The sequence below is a fragment of the Simochromis diagramma genome, unplaced genomic scaffold (genome assembly GCF_900408965.1).
Source record: "Simochromis diagramma unplaced genomic scaffold, fSimDia1.1 OVJJ01000816.1, whole genome shotgun sequence".
Classification (NCBI taxonomy): domain Eukaryota; kingdom Metazoa; phylum Chordata; class Actinopteri; order Cichliformes; family Cichlidae; genus Simochromis; species Simochromis diagramma.
In genome coordinates this window covers 9,397,054-9,416,352 of record NW_024386908.1, presented here as the reverse complement: position 1 = coordinate 9,416,352, position 19,299 = coordinate 9,397,054, and the positions used below count along the sequence as shown (strand labels likewise).

Below are 19,299 nucleotides of genomic sequence, written 5' to 3'. Positions count from 1 at the left end.
AAGGTATGTTTAATATTTATGTCAGGTTGACACATCGTCAATGAGTTGTTAACTAGAATCAGTTTAAAGAAAACAATGAAACAATGTCTACAAAGTATTTATGTGCACGTTTGTTATTGTAGTTTCAGTTCTTGTGTATTACTGTTACGGTTGCGCGGCAGGCACTTGAAAGCATCACTAGTGCAGCTCACTGTTGTGTGCGGTCTGTTAGTTGTGTTTGGTGCTGGCTCCCCTCTGTCCTCCATTAAAGCTCGGCTCCATCCCCGCTGTACGGCGCAGGCCCGAAGTAGCGCAGCCGCTCTGAGGTTAGTGCCCTACCGCGCAATCTCCATCTATTTCAGCCCCGGCGCAGCCGCATCATCGAACCCGGCAGCGTTGGGGTGAACGATGCAGATTGTTTAGATGTTGACTGGAGTCGGATTGTATTTTAAATCTGTTTTTGGGGGGAATCGTGATCTAGGCGCGTATCGACTTCAACCTCGGAGAGAGAAGAATAGCTGAGGATGAGCCCACAGGCCCGGGCCTGTTATGGCGCTATGTTTTTGTGTGATTTTTTTTGCGCGGGTTTCGTGCTAGCTGCTACATTAGGATGGCTTTCATTGCGCCCTGTAATCGTTCTGTTTAGTGTCTGAACGTGGAAAATTGTTGGCAGAATTCGTGTTATTTTAGACGACCGGCTTTATACCGCCAAATGGTTAGCTAGGCAGCTAATTAGCTGAATGTAGGGCATTGCTAGCTTAGCTCAGTGAAGCAGTCGTTGACAGTAGACCGGCAGATCCGGCTAACTGTACATTACTGTCTGGCACGATCAATTCTTTATCCGGTCCTGTGCAAAATTAAGCTGGTTGCAGGTCACTAAATTGGTTACACATACACATTCTTGTGGAGTTGTGCGTTTCGTGCATCACTGGTCTCCTCAGTGTCTAGACTTCATGTACTGCAGCTGGCAATAAATATATTAGACTGAAATGAATGACCTGAATTTCAGTTGCATTTATTTATGTATTTTTTATTTTATTTTTTATTTTGGTGGGGGGCCAGTATTGACGTTCTTGTAGGCCACTGTAAAAGTTAAAACAGTGTGTGCAGATACATGATTATAAAACTATTCTATAAATCATCTTTGCACTGTATCAATGAAGCAGGTTATCTACATGAAACGGTCTCCTTTCATTTATTCATAAACCTTTTAACCGCTGTAAGTTGATTGATTTGGAGTGAACATAAGCATTTGTGTGTGTGTTAGTGTGCAATATATGTTTATTTTTCCTCAGCCACACTACAGTGTAACTCCACATATTCACATATCCAGTTTTCCAAATTAATATGGAGTTTCCCATACTGTGACAACAATTTTAAAGACCCTTTAGTTGGACATTAAATTGTGATTTGTAAATAAGTTGTGCTAAGCTATCTATTACTGGGTGGAATGCACATCTTTCAAATTCATCACCTGTAACACCTAACATAAGTGCCCTCTATGGGCAGAGTGAAAGTGGTACAGTCAGACAAGAGTGGAAAAAAATGAAACGTTCTTTTCAGACAATACTCTTCCAAATGAAATTCCCTATTAATGCAGTATGACGTCCTCTGGAGGCAGAGTGGCAGTGGTGCACTAAGCACAAACACAAAGACACCATAGCATCTATCTTCATCAGACAGCTCTCCCTGTAAAAATAAATGACAGTGGCAGCTGTGCATGGTCACAGTTTTGTCTGAAATACCGTAACACTTCCAAATTCTTGGTGCATATGAATTCATTTAAGTGTATAAATAAATATCAGCATATTGTCTTGTTAAGATAACATATCAGTATTTGTTAAATTTGATGTGCTTTGATCACTTCCCTCTTTCTTTCCTCAGTAACTGTACTGTGGACCTAGCTGTGTAGACCAGCTGGCTGATAATGGATGAGCACTCCGTTCACCAGACAGAGCACATGACCACCATTGAGGCTAGCGCTGTCAGCCAGCAGGTGCATTTACAAACATAATAAATGGTGTAAATTAGAAACAAATTTACTGATATTAATCACTCATCTTGTTAAATTACCGACCCAGATCAGAAATCTCAACGCCCCACTAAAGTGCAAGTCCCAGGTTCATTCATTCATTGATTCGTGTATAGGTACATGTGACCACCTTGACTGACACATCCATGATGAGCGCTGAGGAAGACTCGACCTCCTCGCCAGATGACGATCCATATGATGACACAGACATCCTCAACTCGGCTGGCACTGATGAGGTCACAGCTCACCTGGCTGCTGCAGGTGAGTCTAAACTCTGTGCTGTTTCCAGAGTGTGTTAGTTGGGTCTGATCAAAGTTACAAGCAGAAGTGCTTCACGACCTGTAGACTTATGTTGATAATTGTTATTAAGGTTGCAAAGTTTGTGGCAAATTAGACGGTCAACTCCTTACAACAGACCATTTTTTGTTTATTTTTTTTATTCTTCTTAGCAGCTATGATTAATTATACAAGCCTGGTAAATCCCATAACGCCATAATTTAAGCAAAATGCTTTCAATTGAGCAACAGGTGGCGCCAGTGGATTAGTTGTGTAGGCAGTGTTGCCTTTGTCAAGCCTCTGCCATGTTTTTTTTTTTTCCATCTTTATCCCTTAAAGTTGACATGATTTGAAATTAAATCGGTGAAATGCTCTTTCATGTCTTTTTAAAAACATATTTTAGATTTAAAAAAAGAGAACAATAAACAGTAACAACCACATGGGCTTTAAAAGCTCAAATCAGAGAAGGAAAATACTTTGTCTCTTTTTACCTTTGGTAAAATCTCTCCTCCTCCTCTTTCTTTCAGGGCCAGTGGGTATGGCAGCTGCTGCTGCTGTAGCAACTGGGAAGAAAAGAAAAAGGCCTCATATCTTTGAATCCAACCCTTCCATCCGTAAGAGACAGCAGACTCGTCTGCTCAGGTGGATCTAATAGCTTTTCTGACAGCAGCTACGGTGACCAAAATATCCCTCGCTCAGCTCCTAGGGTAGAATTGTTGTTGTGCTTTGTAGCTTTTAATCTGAACACAGAAGTAAAGGATGGTGTTTGTTAACAGGAAACTGCGAGCCACGTTGGATGAGTACACCACTAGAGTGGGCCAACAAGCCATAGTGTTGTGCATCTCCCCCTCCAAACCCAACCCTGTGTTCAAGGTGTTTGGTGCTGCTCCTCTGGAGAATGTGGTAAGTCTTATAAATAGAGCAGGTAGAAAGCAATAGATTGTAACAGAGTGAAACTTACCATCACACCAAACTTCAGTGTTCTCCTTCATTTATTTCAGTGAAGCCCTCTCAGTCATTCACGCGTATGCAGTGTTTCCCTTGTCATAAGTATACACTGCATGTTAGATAAACTGAATCTGCTTTACATCTTTCTTCCTAAAAACTATTTGTGTATTAAAAATACTCATAATTTTATAGCTAATCATAATTTATTAAAGGCCATGTTGATTTTGTCTTAATAACATAACCAAAAAAGCCATGTAGTTACTTATCTTTGTCCAGGTATCTACTAGCAAATGTTTTCTTCAGTGATTTATTTAAACCTGCTATCACTCTTAAAAGCTCAGGCTGACACACTGTGATGTATCTTTCATGGATACTAGGTAAGAAAGTATAAGAGCATGTTGTTGGAGGACCTGGAGAACGCCCTGGCTGAACATGCCCCTGCAGGTGGAGAACTCGCCTCAGAGCTGCCCCCGCTCACAATTGATGGCATCCCCGTCTCTGTGGATAAGATGACCCAGGTAAGGCTTACTGCGGATTTATTCTTTAGTGGGGAATCTACGCCGTAGCTACGTCTTAACTGCAAACTCGAATTTATCAGTGAGAGAATAACAATCATCATGTCAATTTAAAGGACAATAAAATCAATATAGGAATTGCCAGCAACAACCTCAGCCACTTACATGTATGCTGTAGGCTCTACAAAGTTTCCCCGCAGAAATCTAAATAAGGCCTTCTCTCTATTCTCTAGAAGTGCTAAGGTTTACTCTCTTTTTCCTTTGTACAAATTCACTAATACACACACACACTACTCCCAGCAGAGGGCACCAGCCGCTAACAAACCAGAAAGTTTAAACTATGTCTTATAACTAGTGAGAGGAAGAGCTTAGCTAACTACATGTAGCAAGGTCAAATGCTTATTTGTAGGTGTGTTGTCCACTAGCTCATTTTTGATGTTTTTGATTAATCTATTCAGCAGTCATGCATTTATTCTCATCCTGAAGAGCAGCATCACCATTAAAATAAACTCTAATCTGAGAAAAAGCTAATCCTTCTCTTTGATAAGCAGAGCAGCCATTGTAGGCCGTTCATCGTAGCGTTAGTACCAGTCGCAGGCCTGAATTTTCTTTTCAGCCCAGGGGAGCATGGCTTGTTTACTCTGCCGTCCCAGTGCTGCTGACGCATTCTCTAGATCATCGTCACAGTAGGCAGCATGACAGTGGCCCTCAGAGACGATCCACAACCCTCGGCGCGCGTTAGCCAATCCCAGTGCCGGATGAATCCTTGGAGGCCAGGTGTTAGTTGGAGCTTGTTTTTCTGGAAGTAGTAGGATGAGATTATCGCGAGTAACCTGTTGCCTCACTCAATTTCGACAAGCCGGGTGGAAAGGTGTGGGGGTGGGTGTTTTTTACAGATATGTGTGTGCTGCGCGTTGGAAACAGGAAGTTGTTTAGTCCTTCTGGGAAAAGCTAGTAAACCTTGGCCAAGGAATGAGATGAGAGGAAGCTAATTTAGTAGAGACACCCAGTTCGTATCAGAAACATGTCTTCTAAAAGGATATCTGCAGTAGAATTTTATACAGCTGAAGAAATCCCAAATGAGGTTAAGCAGAGGCCCTAGTCTGTCAGATATATGGAGCATCTGTAGCAGGTGATCCCACGACTAGCTTGAGCTCATAATTACCCCCTTGCCTTGTTAGGTTCAGGAACCCAGCAACATAACAGCCTTCCTGAAGTCTGATTGGACCACTGCTTGGAGGATTAGGATTGGGGTGGGGTGGTGGGTGCGAGGGCAACATGCCACTTAACTCGCTAGCCACTGTAATTTGGCCATCTGGCCTTGCACACATACATCTACATACGTCCACATCATCGCAGGTGTAAATGGGAGAATAATTTTCCTACAAGGCTTTTTCGCAGGTTAATGCAGGTTGCTGAGCTAGTGTTGGCTCTGGTGGAGCTCCATTACGTGGAGGGTTTGTTGTTCGAAAGCTGGCGCGAAGCACCGACACTCCATTTTCTATCAAGATCCATTTTCTCATATCTGTTTGCGTGATGCACTGAGGAGCTGTGTGACTGTGAGTTAGAAAAGGGGGGCCTAACGGGGAGGAGGGAGGGATTTATTTCTCCCGGAACCAAATTTAGCTTGTGATGTCAAGGCAGGCGGACGCTGCAGTGCCTCATTGTGCAATATAATCCCCCGGTGATGCTTGCATATTACCGGGACGCCGAGGACACTGGCACTAAACCCCCACCTCGGCATGTCAGCGAGTGTAAGCGCGCGCCTGCTCGGGCTCTGTCGACATGATGGGCAGTGCGTATGCGTGCCACTCACTACTGCACATGAAGTATGCATACAGACGATCGATAACAAGCAAATCAGATGAGATTAAGAACGTCATCCGCTCGCTTTTTCACCTTGTCAGGCAGCTGTTATTCAAGTTTAGAAACTAGATGCACCATAAAGCTCGGATTTTTAGCTTTTAGCGCAACAACATTTTCACCAGCTGGTCACCTGCAAAATCAGCACTTTTTACTTCATTGTAAGATATTCCAAAACGGTGGACAAGCACTTGATAAATGGACTGATTCTTACATCTATACAACATGCCACATTCACGTTTCTTCTAAGCTTTTAGTGCTTCCTAACAAACATTCACACTCTGATGGATGCATCGGAGAGCAACTTGGGGTTAGTATCTTGCCCAAGGATCCTTGGCATACAAACTGGAGGAGCCAGGGATTGAACCACTAACCTTCCGATCAGTAGGTTACCTGCTCTACCTCCTGAGCTACAGCCACCCCATCTTGATACCGTCTTGATAGAGTCTGTTGACAATAAAGAAATAAGTCTGTACAGTGCACCTATTAGCACAGACTTAATGCAGTGCCCTTGTTTGACAGTCAATTTTAATTTTTAACAATACTGACTGTCTCGTCCTTGTTAATACCTCTGCTCAGTGTCCTGGAGCCTTTGTTGGAACAGGCTGTCTGTTGGATCACCTCTGATGTGCTCGCAGTGTCTGTCTGATACGTCAGGCTGGAGCCATAGCCATAGATTGGTCTGTTAGTAAACCTGACCCCATTGTTCTCCTTTTAGAAGGTCTGTTTCTATTTTCAGGCCTTGACCACCTCAGCACATGCTGCAGGTACCTAATGCACGCCTCTCGCAGCCTGCTCAAGGGCGTGTATGCCCTGCAGCTTTGCACATTATATTTCTGTCTATATAATCAGTTTTTTCCATGCATTTTTTTTCCTCTTTTATTTTCCTTTAGGCACAGCTGCGAGCATTTATCCCAGAGATGTTGAAGTACTCAACAGGCAGAGGGAAGCCTGGCTGGGGTAAAGAGAGCTGCAAGCCAGTGTGGTGGCCCGACGACATCCCCTGGGCCAACGTTCGCAGTGATGTGCGCACAGAGGAGCAGAAACAGAGAGTAAGACAAACACTAGTATAACGTGATATTTTGCTGGGAAAGAGTACAAGGTTGTAAGTGCACAAAATGAATGTAGCTTGTGAGTACAGATCCCTCAACAACAAAAGATTTTTATAGATCCGAAAGTGACAACAAACTAAACAGATGTTGTATTGTACACCCATGAGAAAGATTCTTTTTACACAGTGTTTTAATCCTGTTCTGTTACATTAGCTAGTTCTGTTTGGTGGTGTCTAAAGATCCAGAGCTCTTGCCTTTGCAAGAGTCACCTGCCACGTGTAATTCAGTGACAGTGATAACAGTCCTTAAAGACATAGTTGATGGCATTTTGGGAAATGCCCATATTTGGTTAACTTAGAACTAGTAGTTCTAACTACTAAGCCATCCTAGACAACTTTAGGATTTGGATCATTGCTCCCTTAGTGACACAAGTTGCTTTAAGATAGATTGGTGTCATATGATGTAACATACCAGAGAAAGATGCAAAGATACCATATGAAGGAGTAAAAGATACAGTAAGCTTGTTTTATTAGCATACATACAGCAGAATATAGTAGTAAATTGTTTTGCAGACCTCAAGGAAAATTGCTACAACTCATGAATCAACACTTTAAATATGAAGCTACAGCTAATGCACACCTTTGAAGCTCATTATTTTTTCCTCTTAATATAGCATGAGAAGAACAGGCTTTAGAGGTGCTGGTAAGCCAAGTCTATGCACTTTTAGTAGAACCAGCACAGCTGTTAACACCTTTTCTGTCATTTATTTTGTGTTTTCTGTGTATCTTCTGAGATAGCTTTAGAGCAAAGGAAACAGGCGCATGTCTATTCATTATTACGGTTTAATTTAATCCCATTGTACATAATTCATATTTATCATCTGATTATATTAAGAGATGTACCATGCCTTAGAGTCATCAGTCTTAAGAATTTTTGCAGACATTGAATTGTGTCTGTACTTCCTCAGGTCTCTTGGACGCAGGCGTTGCGAACCATAGTGAAGAACTGCTATAAGCAGCATGGCCGTGAGGATCTATTATATGCTTTTGAAGACCAGCAGGTAACCACGGCAACCACCACCCAGCACCACCTGACCACTGCACAAAGTATCGCTCACCTTGTGCCCTCACAAACCGTGGTACAGACCATCAACAATCCAGATGGAACAGTCTCGCTTATCCAGGTGCGTTTTATTCACTGCATGGCTTTTATACTCCTGAGTGGGAGTTTCTGCCCCTCTTGTTGTTTTTTACAGAGCCTAATGCACTTGGTGGAAATGTATTGTTTTCAGGTCGGTACAGGACACACAGTTGCCACTCTTGCGGATGCGTCGGAGCTGCCTGGTGTGACAGTTGCACAAGTTAACTACTCAACGGTAACTGAGGGAGAGGTAACACCCACATGCGTTCAAACGTGCCTAGAAATCGTTCTTTTATCAAAAACCATACTGAAACACATTAAGTTATTTACTGCACACATAGCCTCTTAAAAATGCACTCTATTTAATACCACAAAATCAAAACTAAAGCCACAAGTCCATCAATCTAATACCGGCAATATTTGCTCAGTCTCATTACCTCATTGCTAATGTTCATCTACACTTATGGTCAGAAGTGTAAATCCACACAGGGCCAAATGTATACATGCAGGCTCATATATATTACATATATCCAACTAATATTTGGTAGCTTAGCATATTGCACCTTGACCAGACCATTTTGCTTACCATTGCAAGCTTCTGGCATTAGACGTGGCTGGATATTTAACACTCTTCTTGTTCATTTAAATTGGTTAGTGGTCCAAAAGCTTTCAGTAGGGTTGAGGTTGGGCCATTACAAAAGCTTTATGTCGTCAGCCTGTTTTCTGCACTCTAAAATTAGTTTTGATATATCATTGCCCTGTTAGAAAACCTGTGTCGAAGTTTGAACTGTTCTGATTTAAAGAACTTGGAGGTAGTCTTATTTATTCGATCCACATTGTGTAATGTACAAGTACCACTGATTACCAAATAGCACTAGCGCATGATGCTACCACCATCATGCTTGACAGTGACGCTGGTGTTCCAGCAGTTTCCAGCTCATGGCAGGCTTGAGCGTTGGTGGTTCCTGGGTTCTTTCTGAATATCCCAAACAATTACTGTAACTGCTCCTGAAGGTTTTTCATGTTCGAAGTAGAATAAAGGGCCAAGCTCCAACTGATGTTCAGCCAGTATTTTAATCTTCTTTTCACCAGCAAACACCGTGAAAAACTATGGTGAAATGATCAATGAAAAACACGGATATTACATCAGCAGAACAAAAATTACAACTCAAATAAAACATACACACAAAGTAAATGCACCAACATACCGTGTGCGCCTTTCTACTGAACATTCATGAGCAATTGTAGTCCATATCTTCTATATTTCCACCCTTTACACAGGCCAGCATTCTCTATGCGACGGCTACAATTACCTCTCATCAGGGGGGACAGTTTGGGTGTTCTTCCAAGTTGGCAAAAGGGTGAAAATCGGAAAAACTTGTTCTTGCATAAAACCATTTGAACTGATGAAATCTTTAGTTATTTAGAAATGGCTCCAAGAGATCTTCCCAATTTGTGGAAATCTACAATTTTCCTTTTTAAGATTTTCACTGAGTTACTTGGACTTTCCCATTGTTCTGAGTATTGGTCATTTCTACCAGCTGTAGTTAAATAATGAACACTAGCAAGAATTAATTGACCTCGTCAAGTTAAAACACATTGTTGAAACTTCAACAAATCCTGTTAGTGTGTTGTGAGCGTATGTTCATATTTTGGCCTGTGTGTATAATTTTGACCCTGTGTGGAACAGAGAAAATGTAAAATATGTTTGCTATATAATCGTTTAATCCTAGTAAAAGAACAGCTCGAAGAAGAAGCCTAAAATTACCATGACATTCATGCCCCTGATAAGTGTATGTAAACTTAAGTATATACTTTGTTTTTCCTCCAGGTGGAACCAAGCTGGGCCACCCTGCAGGGCGGGGAGATGACAATCCAAACGACTCAAGCTTCAGAGGCCACGCAGGCAGTGGCATCCCTAGCTGAAGCTGCTGTCGCTGCTAGCCAAGAGATTCAGCCCGGAGCCACTGTTACAATGGCACTGAACAGGTGATTCTGACAGAGCTGAATATTATGTTATGTGAATTCCTGAGATATTATAATAGGTCTCTAACCTATTATAAAGGGGTGCACGCAGTGTAAACGGTCCAGGTACAAGGACAGGACTAAAAAATGCAAACTTAGATCTGGAGAAACTTTGCTCAAGACAACTTTTAGGTTAAAAAAAAATTACAAAATAGTCTGTTGTAATAGTAGCTAACATCCCTAGCTTAAGAAAGCATGAGACAAGGCTAATCAAAAGGTATTGGCTGAAGCATTTGCTTATTACGCCAACCCTTTTCACAAAATATCTTTTTGTATGCAGCTCCTGTACACAGGGCTTGAAGAAAATAATAAAACAAAGCAAAAACCAAACAAACAAACAAACAAACAAAAAAAACAAAACAAAGAAAAAAAAAACTTTCCACCTTAGATAAGTAACTACATCAAAGCAAAAGAATCAAGAGGTTGTTTTTTTTTTTTCTCCTTTTTGCTCTTTTCATTCTTGATTTATATATTTTTCTATTACTCTATTTTTAAACATGTTTTTAAACAAGGAAAATGAACTACACCTTTTTAAATCACTGTCATAACTATTCCACAGGTTAACTCCTCTAACAGAAACACATCTCTGCTTTATATTTGTCCTTATCTTGTTTTTTTTAAAGAAATCTGTTCCCCTTAAGTCATATTGACTCTCTCTGACTTTGAACAGCTTCTGAGTACTGGGGCAAAGCAAGTTATTTTGTGCTTTATACATTATCTGTGCCATTTTATATTCAACTAAATCATAAAATTTCAGGGTATTCAGATTAATAAACAAAATGTTAGTTGGTTCTATATAGTTTGATTGGTTTATAATTCTTATAGCTTTTTTTTGTAACTTGAAAATATGAAGAGTGTTCGTTTTATATGCATTACCCCATATCTCCAGACAGTAAGTCATATATGGAAGCAACAGAGTACAATAAAGTGTGTATAATGTTTTTTTGTTCAGGACATGCTTTGTTTTATAGAGAATAGCAATGGTTTTTGACATTTTTGTTTTCACGTGGTTTATATGAGACTTCCAACTCAGCTTATCATCAATTATCACTCCAAGAAATTTATTTTCGTACACTCTTTCAATTTCAATTCCATTAACCCTGATTTTAGATACATCCCTATGCTGTTAAGCCTAAGCCTACAAATGTGTTAACAGAGAAGAAAGTTTTGGTGCTGTCACCAGAAAATACCAGAACCTTTTAAACAAAAAAAATGTTATTATCATGTCAAGTTTTAATTTCACTGAGAAAAAAAAAACACTGACAAGTATAAAAAATGTCATAAATGCACAGGCAGCTATAAGCAGCTGGATGAAAATGGGACAAATGTGTCAGAGCAGGTTACTGGATTCCCTGGAGATACTTTTTGTCCTGTTTCAGCATCTAAGTAATTAGCTTGTACCCTTTTATACCAGCAGCATGCACGGTGTAGAACCATTAAACCAGTTGTTAGGCACATATTTCACGTTCTAACAGCTCTTACCTGCTGATATGCAGGTAAGAGCAGATTAAAATAGCTGCATTTGAGATGTTGTGAGTATAAATATACAGCATTACATCTCTACTTCATTTAGGCTGCTGTGTTTGAAAAAGAAAAAAATGTTTTCAGTCCTATTATAGTCACAAATTAAAGTTCCTGTAGGATAACAGGTTAATAGTTTGTTGTAGGCTTCGGTCGCAGTTAAAAGAAGCTAACCCTTGGCTACCCACTTCCTGAATTACATTTTTTTCAGCAGTTTGTTTCTGAAGTCAGTCACCTAGATACTGCCATGTTAGAATTTTTTTTTCACTGCAGTCCTGTCCTGGCAATCATTTCAGATGTGTATGGGTATGTCCCACTGGGGCTTGTTACCTGCACCCACCTGAGACCCCCTCCTTCTCATTTCCCCTCCCTTCCTGCTGTTTACCTGAGCTGAGCTACTCTGGGCTCTCCACTCTGCCGTCTCTGGAACATTTTGTGTCTGTTTTCCAGCTACAGATGAGGTGCAGAGCCTCTTATCCTCACTGTTTTCCTTCTGTGCGATTAAATATTACCTGAGATGCAAGATTTATTAGCCATGGTCAAAACCCCCAGCAAGCTTAAACATCCAATCTAAATTCACATATTAAACAATGAAACAACGCACAAAAAAACGGTGTCGTTTCTGGTACACTTGATTGCATCATCAAGAATCTGTTGTCTCAGCTCTCGCATCTCCTCTTCCTTTCTTTCTGTCTCTCTACATTTCTGCCTCAAGCCTGGTTATCATAAAGCGGCGAAACTGGTGTGCTAATAAGCTAGTAGTAATTCTGCTGCATAGATCCAGTATATAAAACTGCTTTGTTAGACCCATAGCACCTGTCCTTTGGAGTGATGTGACCGATTCTCTGTAAGTCCAGACTAGAAAAGCCTCTTATAGCTCATGTATTCCTGCGTCTTCACCCCACATCTCTCTAATAACCCTTGGCTCTCTGAGCAGACTCTGCGTGAGAGAGCTTTTGGGCTTTGTACCAGGAGATTGCATCTTCAAGCCTAATTTCTTGTTTGTGTGTGTTTTAATTTGAAATTGCATGTACAGAAATATGGGTGGTTTTTTTACATATAGTGCACTTGTGATTTGTGTGTTACAGTGAGGCAGCAGCTCACGCTGTAGCGACGCTGGCAGAAGCCACACTACAAGGCGGAGGTCAAATTGTCCTGGCAGAGACGGCAGCTGCTGTTGGGGCGCTGGCAGGGGTTCAAGATGCCACAGGTACCCAATTATCAGCAACACAGCAAACACTGAAGCAACATAAAATAAAATACACCTCAGATTACAGCAATTACATAATTATAAAAAAAGTCAAGTGTTTTTTTGGTATGCAGCATTAAACTGTACAGACAATGAAGGTCTGAAAAGTCATAGTTATTACCTCACTACTGCAGTGCCTGCAATCACAGGTACATTAGTAACATTATCAAACAATCAAACAGTGGTAGTTTATATATAAACTATGTTATCTATATTGGCGACCACATAAATCAATTTATCTATATTATTTACGAGGACCCCAAAGATTAGATTACCGCTCTCTGGAATGACTCCAGCCTTGCCAATATACTTCCTCAGGTGCCCTGCAGTCCAACCATCAAGTTTAAAGTAGGTCTGATTAATGGTTGTCACGAAAAGTGCAAAACAGACGCACACATACACAGATTCTTTCATTTATCAGAAGATAGTCTGATATTCTGTTGTTAGCTGGCATAAGTGGCACCCAATGTGATCGTCTGCTGCTGTAGCCCACATGTTGTGCAATCAAAGATGCTCTTCTGCATACCTTGGTTGCAGCGAGTGGTTATTTGACTTACTGCTGCTTTCCTGTCACCTTGAAGTAATCTGGCTTTCTCTTCTGACCTCTGGCATCAAAAAAGTATTTTACTCAGAACTGCTGCTTGCTCGTTATAGAGATGGTTGTGTGGGAAAATCCCAGTAGATCAGCAGCATATATGACACCCACAGCCTTACGACACTCAAAGTCACTTTCTTTTTCATTCTTATGCTAAATTTCAACTTTAGCAAGTAATCTTGACCATGTTTACATGCCTGATTACATTGAGTTGCTTGCCACGGGTGGCTGTGGCTCAGGTGGTAGAGCGGATCAGGTACTGATCGGAAGGTTCGATCCTTGGCTTCCCCAGTCTGCATGCCAAATATCCTTGGGCAAGATACTAACCCCAAGCTGCCCTCTGATGCGTTCATCGGAGTGTGAATGAGTGTGAATGTTGATTAATTTGCACTTTAGTTTAGAAGTGCTTGTATGAGTGGGTGTGAATGGGTGAATGAGGCATGTTCACTTCGCCCGTTGCCTACTGGTGGTGGTCAGAGGGCCCGGTGGCGCCAGTGTCCGGCAGCCTCGCCTCTGTCAGTGCGCCCCAGGGTGGCTGTGGCTACAATGTAGCTTGCCATCACCAGTGTGTGAATGTGTGTGTGAATGGGTGAATGACTGGATATGTAAAGCGCTTTGGGGTCCTTAGGGACTAGTAAAGCGCTATATAAATACAGGCCATTTACCAGGCCATTTATGTTGTATACAGCACTTTAAGTACTCTGGGAGAGTAGAAAAGCACTATATAAGAATCAGTCCATTTACCATATAATTGGCTGATTAGATATTAGTGTTTTTGACCAGTGGAACAGCACCTTGAGGTGACTGTTGTTGTGATTTGGCACTATATTAAAATTAATAAGATAAAATTGAATCGAATCTAAATAGAATTGGAACAGGTGTGCCTAATGAAATGGCAAGTTTTGACGTTAAAAAAAATTCTCTTGGTAGACTTTCATGGACAAACGGTAAGGAATGAGGAATATTTTTCTAAAATATGTTTTCTATGTGTACTTTACAATAGAATAAAAAAAATTAATCAGTAAATGTGTGCAATTACATTTTACCCATTGGTGTTTGTGTGCGCTCCCCAGCCAATGGCCTTTCTAATTAGCCTTACTAAGTGTAAGCTTCCCACCCGTAGAACAACTGCGAGGCCTCTGAGCCCCCACATCGTAATCTGCTCTGTGCTGATGTGACAGATGGTGTGTATTTATGTGTCATCTTGTCCCTTCTTTTAATGACACGTTATTAGAGGTTCACCCTCCGTAAATGCATAGTGCAAACGCTGCTATTGCCGTGTGTCTGCTGGGACTAGGCTAGTTTGCAGTGACAGCTTTCCCTCTTTGCTCAATAGCACTGACAACAATTTCGTGGATATGTTCCGTCAGTAGCCTCAAGGTTAAACATGAGGCTAATGTTTCATAAGCAATAACATTTTGCCAAAGCTGCATCCTGAGTATTTATTGTTGTTGAACAATTTGATTCACTGGTTGATTTAAACGAATCGGGATATTGAATTGGGAAACCTTTTGTAGCCTGCAAGCTGTCAATCTTTTACTTATTATGTCATCTGATCAGTACAATACACATATTACACACACACAAACATGCACCAACACACAATGTACACTAGTCCAGGGGCATGAAGAGGTCCCTCTTGTGCCCTCCTTAAGAGCTTTGATCCACTCCATTATCAGTCCATAGTCTAATCACTTGACCAGCTGTCAGCAGACACCCCCTGTTGCTCTGTTGCTATATTTATATAGATATAGATATATATACGTGTGTGTGTGTGTGTGTGTGTGTGTGTGTGTGTGTGTGTGCGCCCATGGAATTTCTGTTTAAATCACAGTACGAATCAGACTTGTGTTAGTGGGAGTTTTAGAAACCAATGGAATCAGTTTGGTTCTGTAGCAGGCAAAGCTGGGAAACATGGTGTGTTTAATGGTTAAAAGGCTATAACAATTGCCAGGCTGTTGACTACAAAACGATTGTATCCATTACCTCATGTTGCCAAACTATTTTAGAAAACCAAATAACATCATCATGAAAGTTTCCTGTTAAAACATTGAGCAAATGCAAAAATAGGTGCTACGTCTGCATTCATATCCTATAATGGGGATTCACCTTATTCAAATCTAACATCTGCAGGCTTTGTTTATTTATTTATTTGGCATGTTGCTTCCTAAACCACGAAGAGCCATTTGGCTGTAATAGCTCACTCAAACATCTAACGGAGCTGCCAAATCCAGCCCTTCTCGCAACTATTGACCTTCGCTAATCACTGTAGTGCTACACAGCAGAGAAGACTGGTGTTTGAAGTGCACCAGCCAGGTTACACTGCTGATTGACTTGTGTAGTAACCCTACACCAGGGGTCGGCAACCTGCGGCTCCGGAGCCGCATGCGGCTCTTTAGTCCTTATAGTGCGGCTCCTCGTGGTTTGGGGAAATAAATTAGAAGTATTTAGCTGAAGTGTATTTTATTTATGTTAGTTTTTTTTTTTAACTTGTAGTTCCAAATTGGAAGATTATTGTGATATTGAAATATAAAAATAAAATTATATTTTATTATTTTGTTCATCGCTCAAAATAAGTGTCACAGTAGCGGAAGCCGGTGTACCCGCCGAAACGCCGTGCATATATCGAGACTTTCAACCCAAGGTAGGCTAGTTATGGATCTTCGGATCCACATTGTCAGCAGCTGTTCTCCACCGTGAACTATGTTATAAACAAACACCGCTCACGCCTCACAGATGGCAGCTTACAGTCCTGCGTAAAGATGAAAGTGACTTCGTACAGCCCCGATTTGCAGACGCTGTGCGCAGAGGTTCAGGAGCATAAATCCCATTGTAAACATATCAAGGCAGACCCGACGATGTTTCCATGAACATGCTTTTCAGCATCTCTTTATTGACCACTTTTCACACACGGTTGCTGTACGCATACAGCCGGCTGTAGCTTTTCAGCTCACAGCCCGACATATACCAACAACAGCATAGATAGCACAGACATTAAGGCGGCGAGGCGTGATTGCGGGTGCCGCTCACGTGCATCCGCCTCCCCTGCAGCGGCGCTGCAGACCACGCCCTGCCACACACATTAACCAGGTAAAATACATATTTAGGCAGTATTTTTCATCTTTTAGCAGCATAGTGCTTTTTTTCCAATTATTTTTTTAAAAGTTAGGTCAAGGCTCCAAAAGCCCAAAGGCGATATGAGGGTGACGGCTCACAACAGTTTTTGTTTGCTACTTGGATTATTTTAGTTCAGCTGGGTGTCTTTCCTTTTGTTATATTTCTTTTAAGTGTTCAAAATGTGTTAATTACATAAATAAAATGTAATTTTCTCTGTAGCACTTCATGGATTTCATAAGCAACACACCTTAGTTGTTCACACAAAACATAAAGGTAAAAAACAATATATACAGTGTTATCCTCATTTTAGATGTCAAAAAGTATTTGCGGCTCACAGTGTTTTCTTTTGCGTGGAAACCGGGTCCAAATGGCTCTTTGGGTGTTAAAGGTTGCTGACCCCTGCCTTACACTGACAAAGACACATATATAAACGCAGCTATACAAGGCATGACCCTTCATCTCTAAGTAACAATGTTCGAGTGGCACTTCAATTACAGATTGCACTTCATCCCAGGTCTATGTTGCTGTGCCAGGCCAAAGCCACGCTCCCTATAAGGTTTCCTTCATAATAACTGTTAGCACAGCTTAAAACTGTCACAAATAAGTGTCAAGAGGGGTGAGCAAGAGGCCACAAAGAGGACCAACAATTATGACCTTACCTGGCAGCAGAGTTCCATTTTTATTATTGAATGAATTGTTTTCTTATTTTGTTCAAAATGTTATTTATTCTCAGTTACAATTATATCCACCCTTGTTTCATCTGGGTTATGTGTTTTAAGTGATTCATTTGTAATGTGGACTGGTTGCCTGTAACATCCAGCATCTAAGCTTGCAGTAATGGGAGTGGGTATGAGCCACTGCCATCCCCTATGCTGACCTTCTTGCCTGCCTGTGACACTGTGACAGCTTGCAGGGTGGGGCAGAGCACCACGTGACTGCAGCAGTAATCCCTGCAGGCAGAGACGCACAAACGGAGCTGGGAATGGGGGAAGTAAGCCGAGGACGTTCAATTGGGTCATTGTTCAGAAATGCCTTCTCTGTAACATGTCTGCCTCCTGTCACCAACAACTACCTGGAGTTGGTGGGTTCCCAAAGGCCCGTGTAAAACATAAAATCCGTCAACGGGATTTCCTCTAGCAAGAGAATGTAAAAGCAGAATTTCTTAGCAGAAGAGCTGACAACCTGTGGGGTTGAAAAACAAAACCAAATAAACTGTGGATCCAGAAAAATGACCACTTTGGGCCATCTCAAAAACAGAGTCAGTCCCTTAGAGACTCCCATGTGAAAATCCCCAACTTCACAGCAATCTAACAATGCAATCTGCATTCACAAACACATTTTTAACACTAATTCATGTCTGCAAACCTAGATGGAAATGCATGGAGGGTACTTTGGGTTCACAATCTTGCCCATGGATACTTCTGCATACAGGTGCAGGAGCTGGGTATTGAGTCACCAACCTAATGAATACTAGACAACCCGCTCTAAATTAGCCAGCATCTAAATGAGCCACCATAAACAAAAACAAGATTTCTGAGGACAGTAGAATAGAATTGGGTAACCAGTGAGGAGTTTAAGATCTTCAAATGTCTAATAGGTTTATTTAAAAAAGGTACTTGTGTCCACCTGTGAATGATTTCCCTGTAATATTAACATACCTGTGACCTAAGTACTCAGTTTAAACTAATAAAAAATGTATTAGTGATGCTGGTGCTGCATGTTTAAGTCCAACTTGTCCTCTTCTTTCCTTTAGGTTTGGTCCAGATTCCAGTCAGCATGTACCAGACGGTAGTCACCAGCCTTGCCCAGGGTAACCGGCCCGTCCAGGTTGCAATGGCGCCTGTCGCCACACGCATAGATAACACTGTCACACTGGACGGCCAGGCAGTGGAGGTCGTAACCCTGGAGCAGTGACCTTGGAAGGAGCAGAAAGCACTGATTGGCCACCTAGGAGATTTGTTTATCTGTTCTGTTTTCCGAGACATCATGCTGTGTACAATGTCAAATATATTTTTAAATGTGCATCTGCAGGGGAAGTGTGTTATCAATGCATTGTGTTTACTATGTAAAGAGATTGCGTTTGTTGATGTATTTTTCCCATTTAGCGTTGTTTTTTTGGTTGTTTTTTTGGTTGTTTTTTTGGGTTTTTTTTAGCTCTGTGAAGTTGAGTATTTAGTATTTATTTCTTTACAATTAACCTTTGCTTAAAACAAAGATGAACCAAAAAGCTCGGGAGGAAAGCCACCCCTGTTTCACTGAGTGTGTCTCTTGTCTTTGTTTGGGATTTTTCACTATATTGTCCATGCTCAACTGTTTCTGTTTTTAGGATGACGAATTCAGTGCCATAGTCGGAAAGTCACTCCTGTGTTTCGCCATATTCACAATTGCTGTTCCCACCTCAACTCACTAATTCTCTCACTGTACAACACAGCATCTGAGATGCAGACACTCCCAGAAAGTCTTGCCCTGTTGGGTTTTTTTTCCCCTTTTTTTGTTCTACTGTAATCCAAGTACATGCCAAAATTTTGCAAAGACTCAGGATAACTTTCTTTTTTTTTTTAACTGCTGGATGGCGGAGAGGACTTACTGACGCAGTCTTTTTGTCCACCAAATTTTTTTTTTAATTTTTTTTCCTAGTGCATGGATTCGAGGAGGCAACCGTGTTATTTGCAACATGAACTCCTTTGTATGTCACGCAGGACTTGGTGGTCTCCATCACTTTGTATGTCACAGGAAGCTGGTCATACTTGGACAGAAGCTGCACTATTTGTGATCCACAAAAGGATTTGCCACACGAAAAAAAACCATGCTTGCCGAGAATCAACTCTGTTTGATGAAGGTGTAACAGTTGGTGTGACTTTCACCAAAATTGTGTATTTGGAAAAAAATGAAGTCCAATAAAATGGCTGCTGTTCACCATTTATCCAGTTTCTCGGGTATTATTATACTCTTGATCCAAAAGCCTAACAATTAGTGGATTTTGTCAT

At 41.2% G+C, this 19,299-nt stretch overlaps 1 protein-coding gene across 3 annotated transcripts; it reads left to right on the top strand.

Annotated features, from left to right (window-relative positions):
* The first annotated feature begins 174 nt into the window (after positions 1-174).
* On the top strand, positions 175-19,235 carry nrf1 (nuclear respiratory factor 1). 3 transcript variants are annotated; one of them, XM_040035327.1, is made up of 12 exons: positions 175-305; positions 1,864-1,975; positions 2,128-2,272; positions 2,815-2,929; positions 3,064-3,190; positions 3,613-3,753; positions 6,507-6,665; positions 7,633-7,848; positions 7,957-8,040; positions 9,637-9,794; positions 12,440-12,561; positions 18,066-19,235. In XM_040035327.1, the coding sequence occupies exons 2-12, from the start codon at positions 1,907-1,909 to the stop codon at positions 18,224-18,226; spliced, it is 1,497 nt and encodes a 498-aa protein (XP_039891261.1). In that variant the 5' UTR covers positions 175-305; positions 1,864-1,906; the 3' UTR covers positions 18,227-19,235. The 3 variants fall into 3 exon arrangements, with proteins under 3 accessions (XP_039891261.1, XP_039891259.1, XP_039891260.1); XM_040035325.1 differs by having other exon boundaries at positions 7,957-8,055; XM_040035326.1 differs by lacking the exon at positions 175-305 and adding an exon at positions 320-1,198 and having other exon boundaries at positions 7,957-8,055.
* The last annotated feature ends 64 nt before the right edge of the window (positions 19,236-19,299 follow it).

What these genes read in the sequence shown, in the direction of transcription:
- nrf1 (XM_040035325.1), top strand. Translation starts at nt 1,907, where the DNA reads ATGGATGAGCACTCCGTTCACCAGACAGAGCACATGACCACCATTGAG. An exon ending in AGCTCACCTGGCTGCTGCAG is followed by an intron (nt 2,273 to 2,814) that starts GTGAGTCTAAAC and finishes TCTTTCTTTCAG; the next exon opens with GGCCAGTGGGTATGGCAGCT. An exon ending in GTTACAATGGCACTGAACAG is followed by an intron (nt 9,795 to 12,439) that starts GTGATTCTGACA and finishes TGTGTGTTACAG; the next exon opens with TGAGGCAGCAGCTCACGCTG.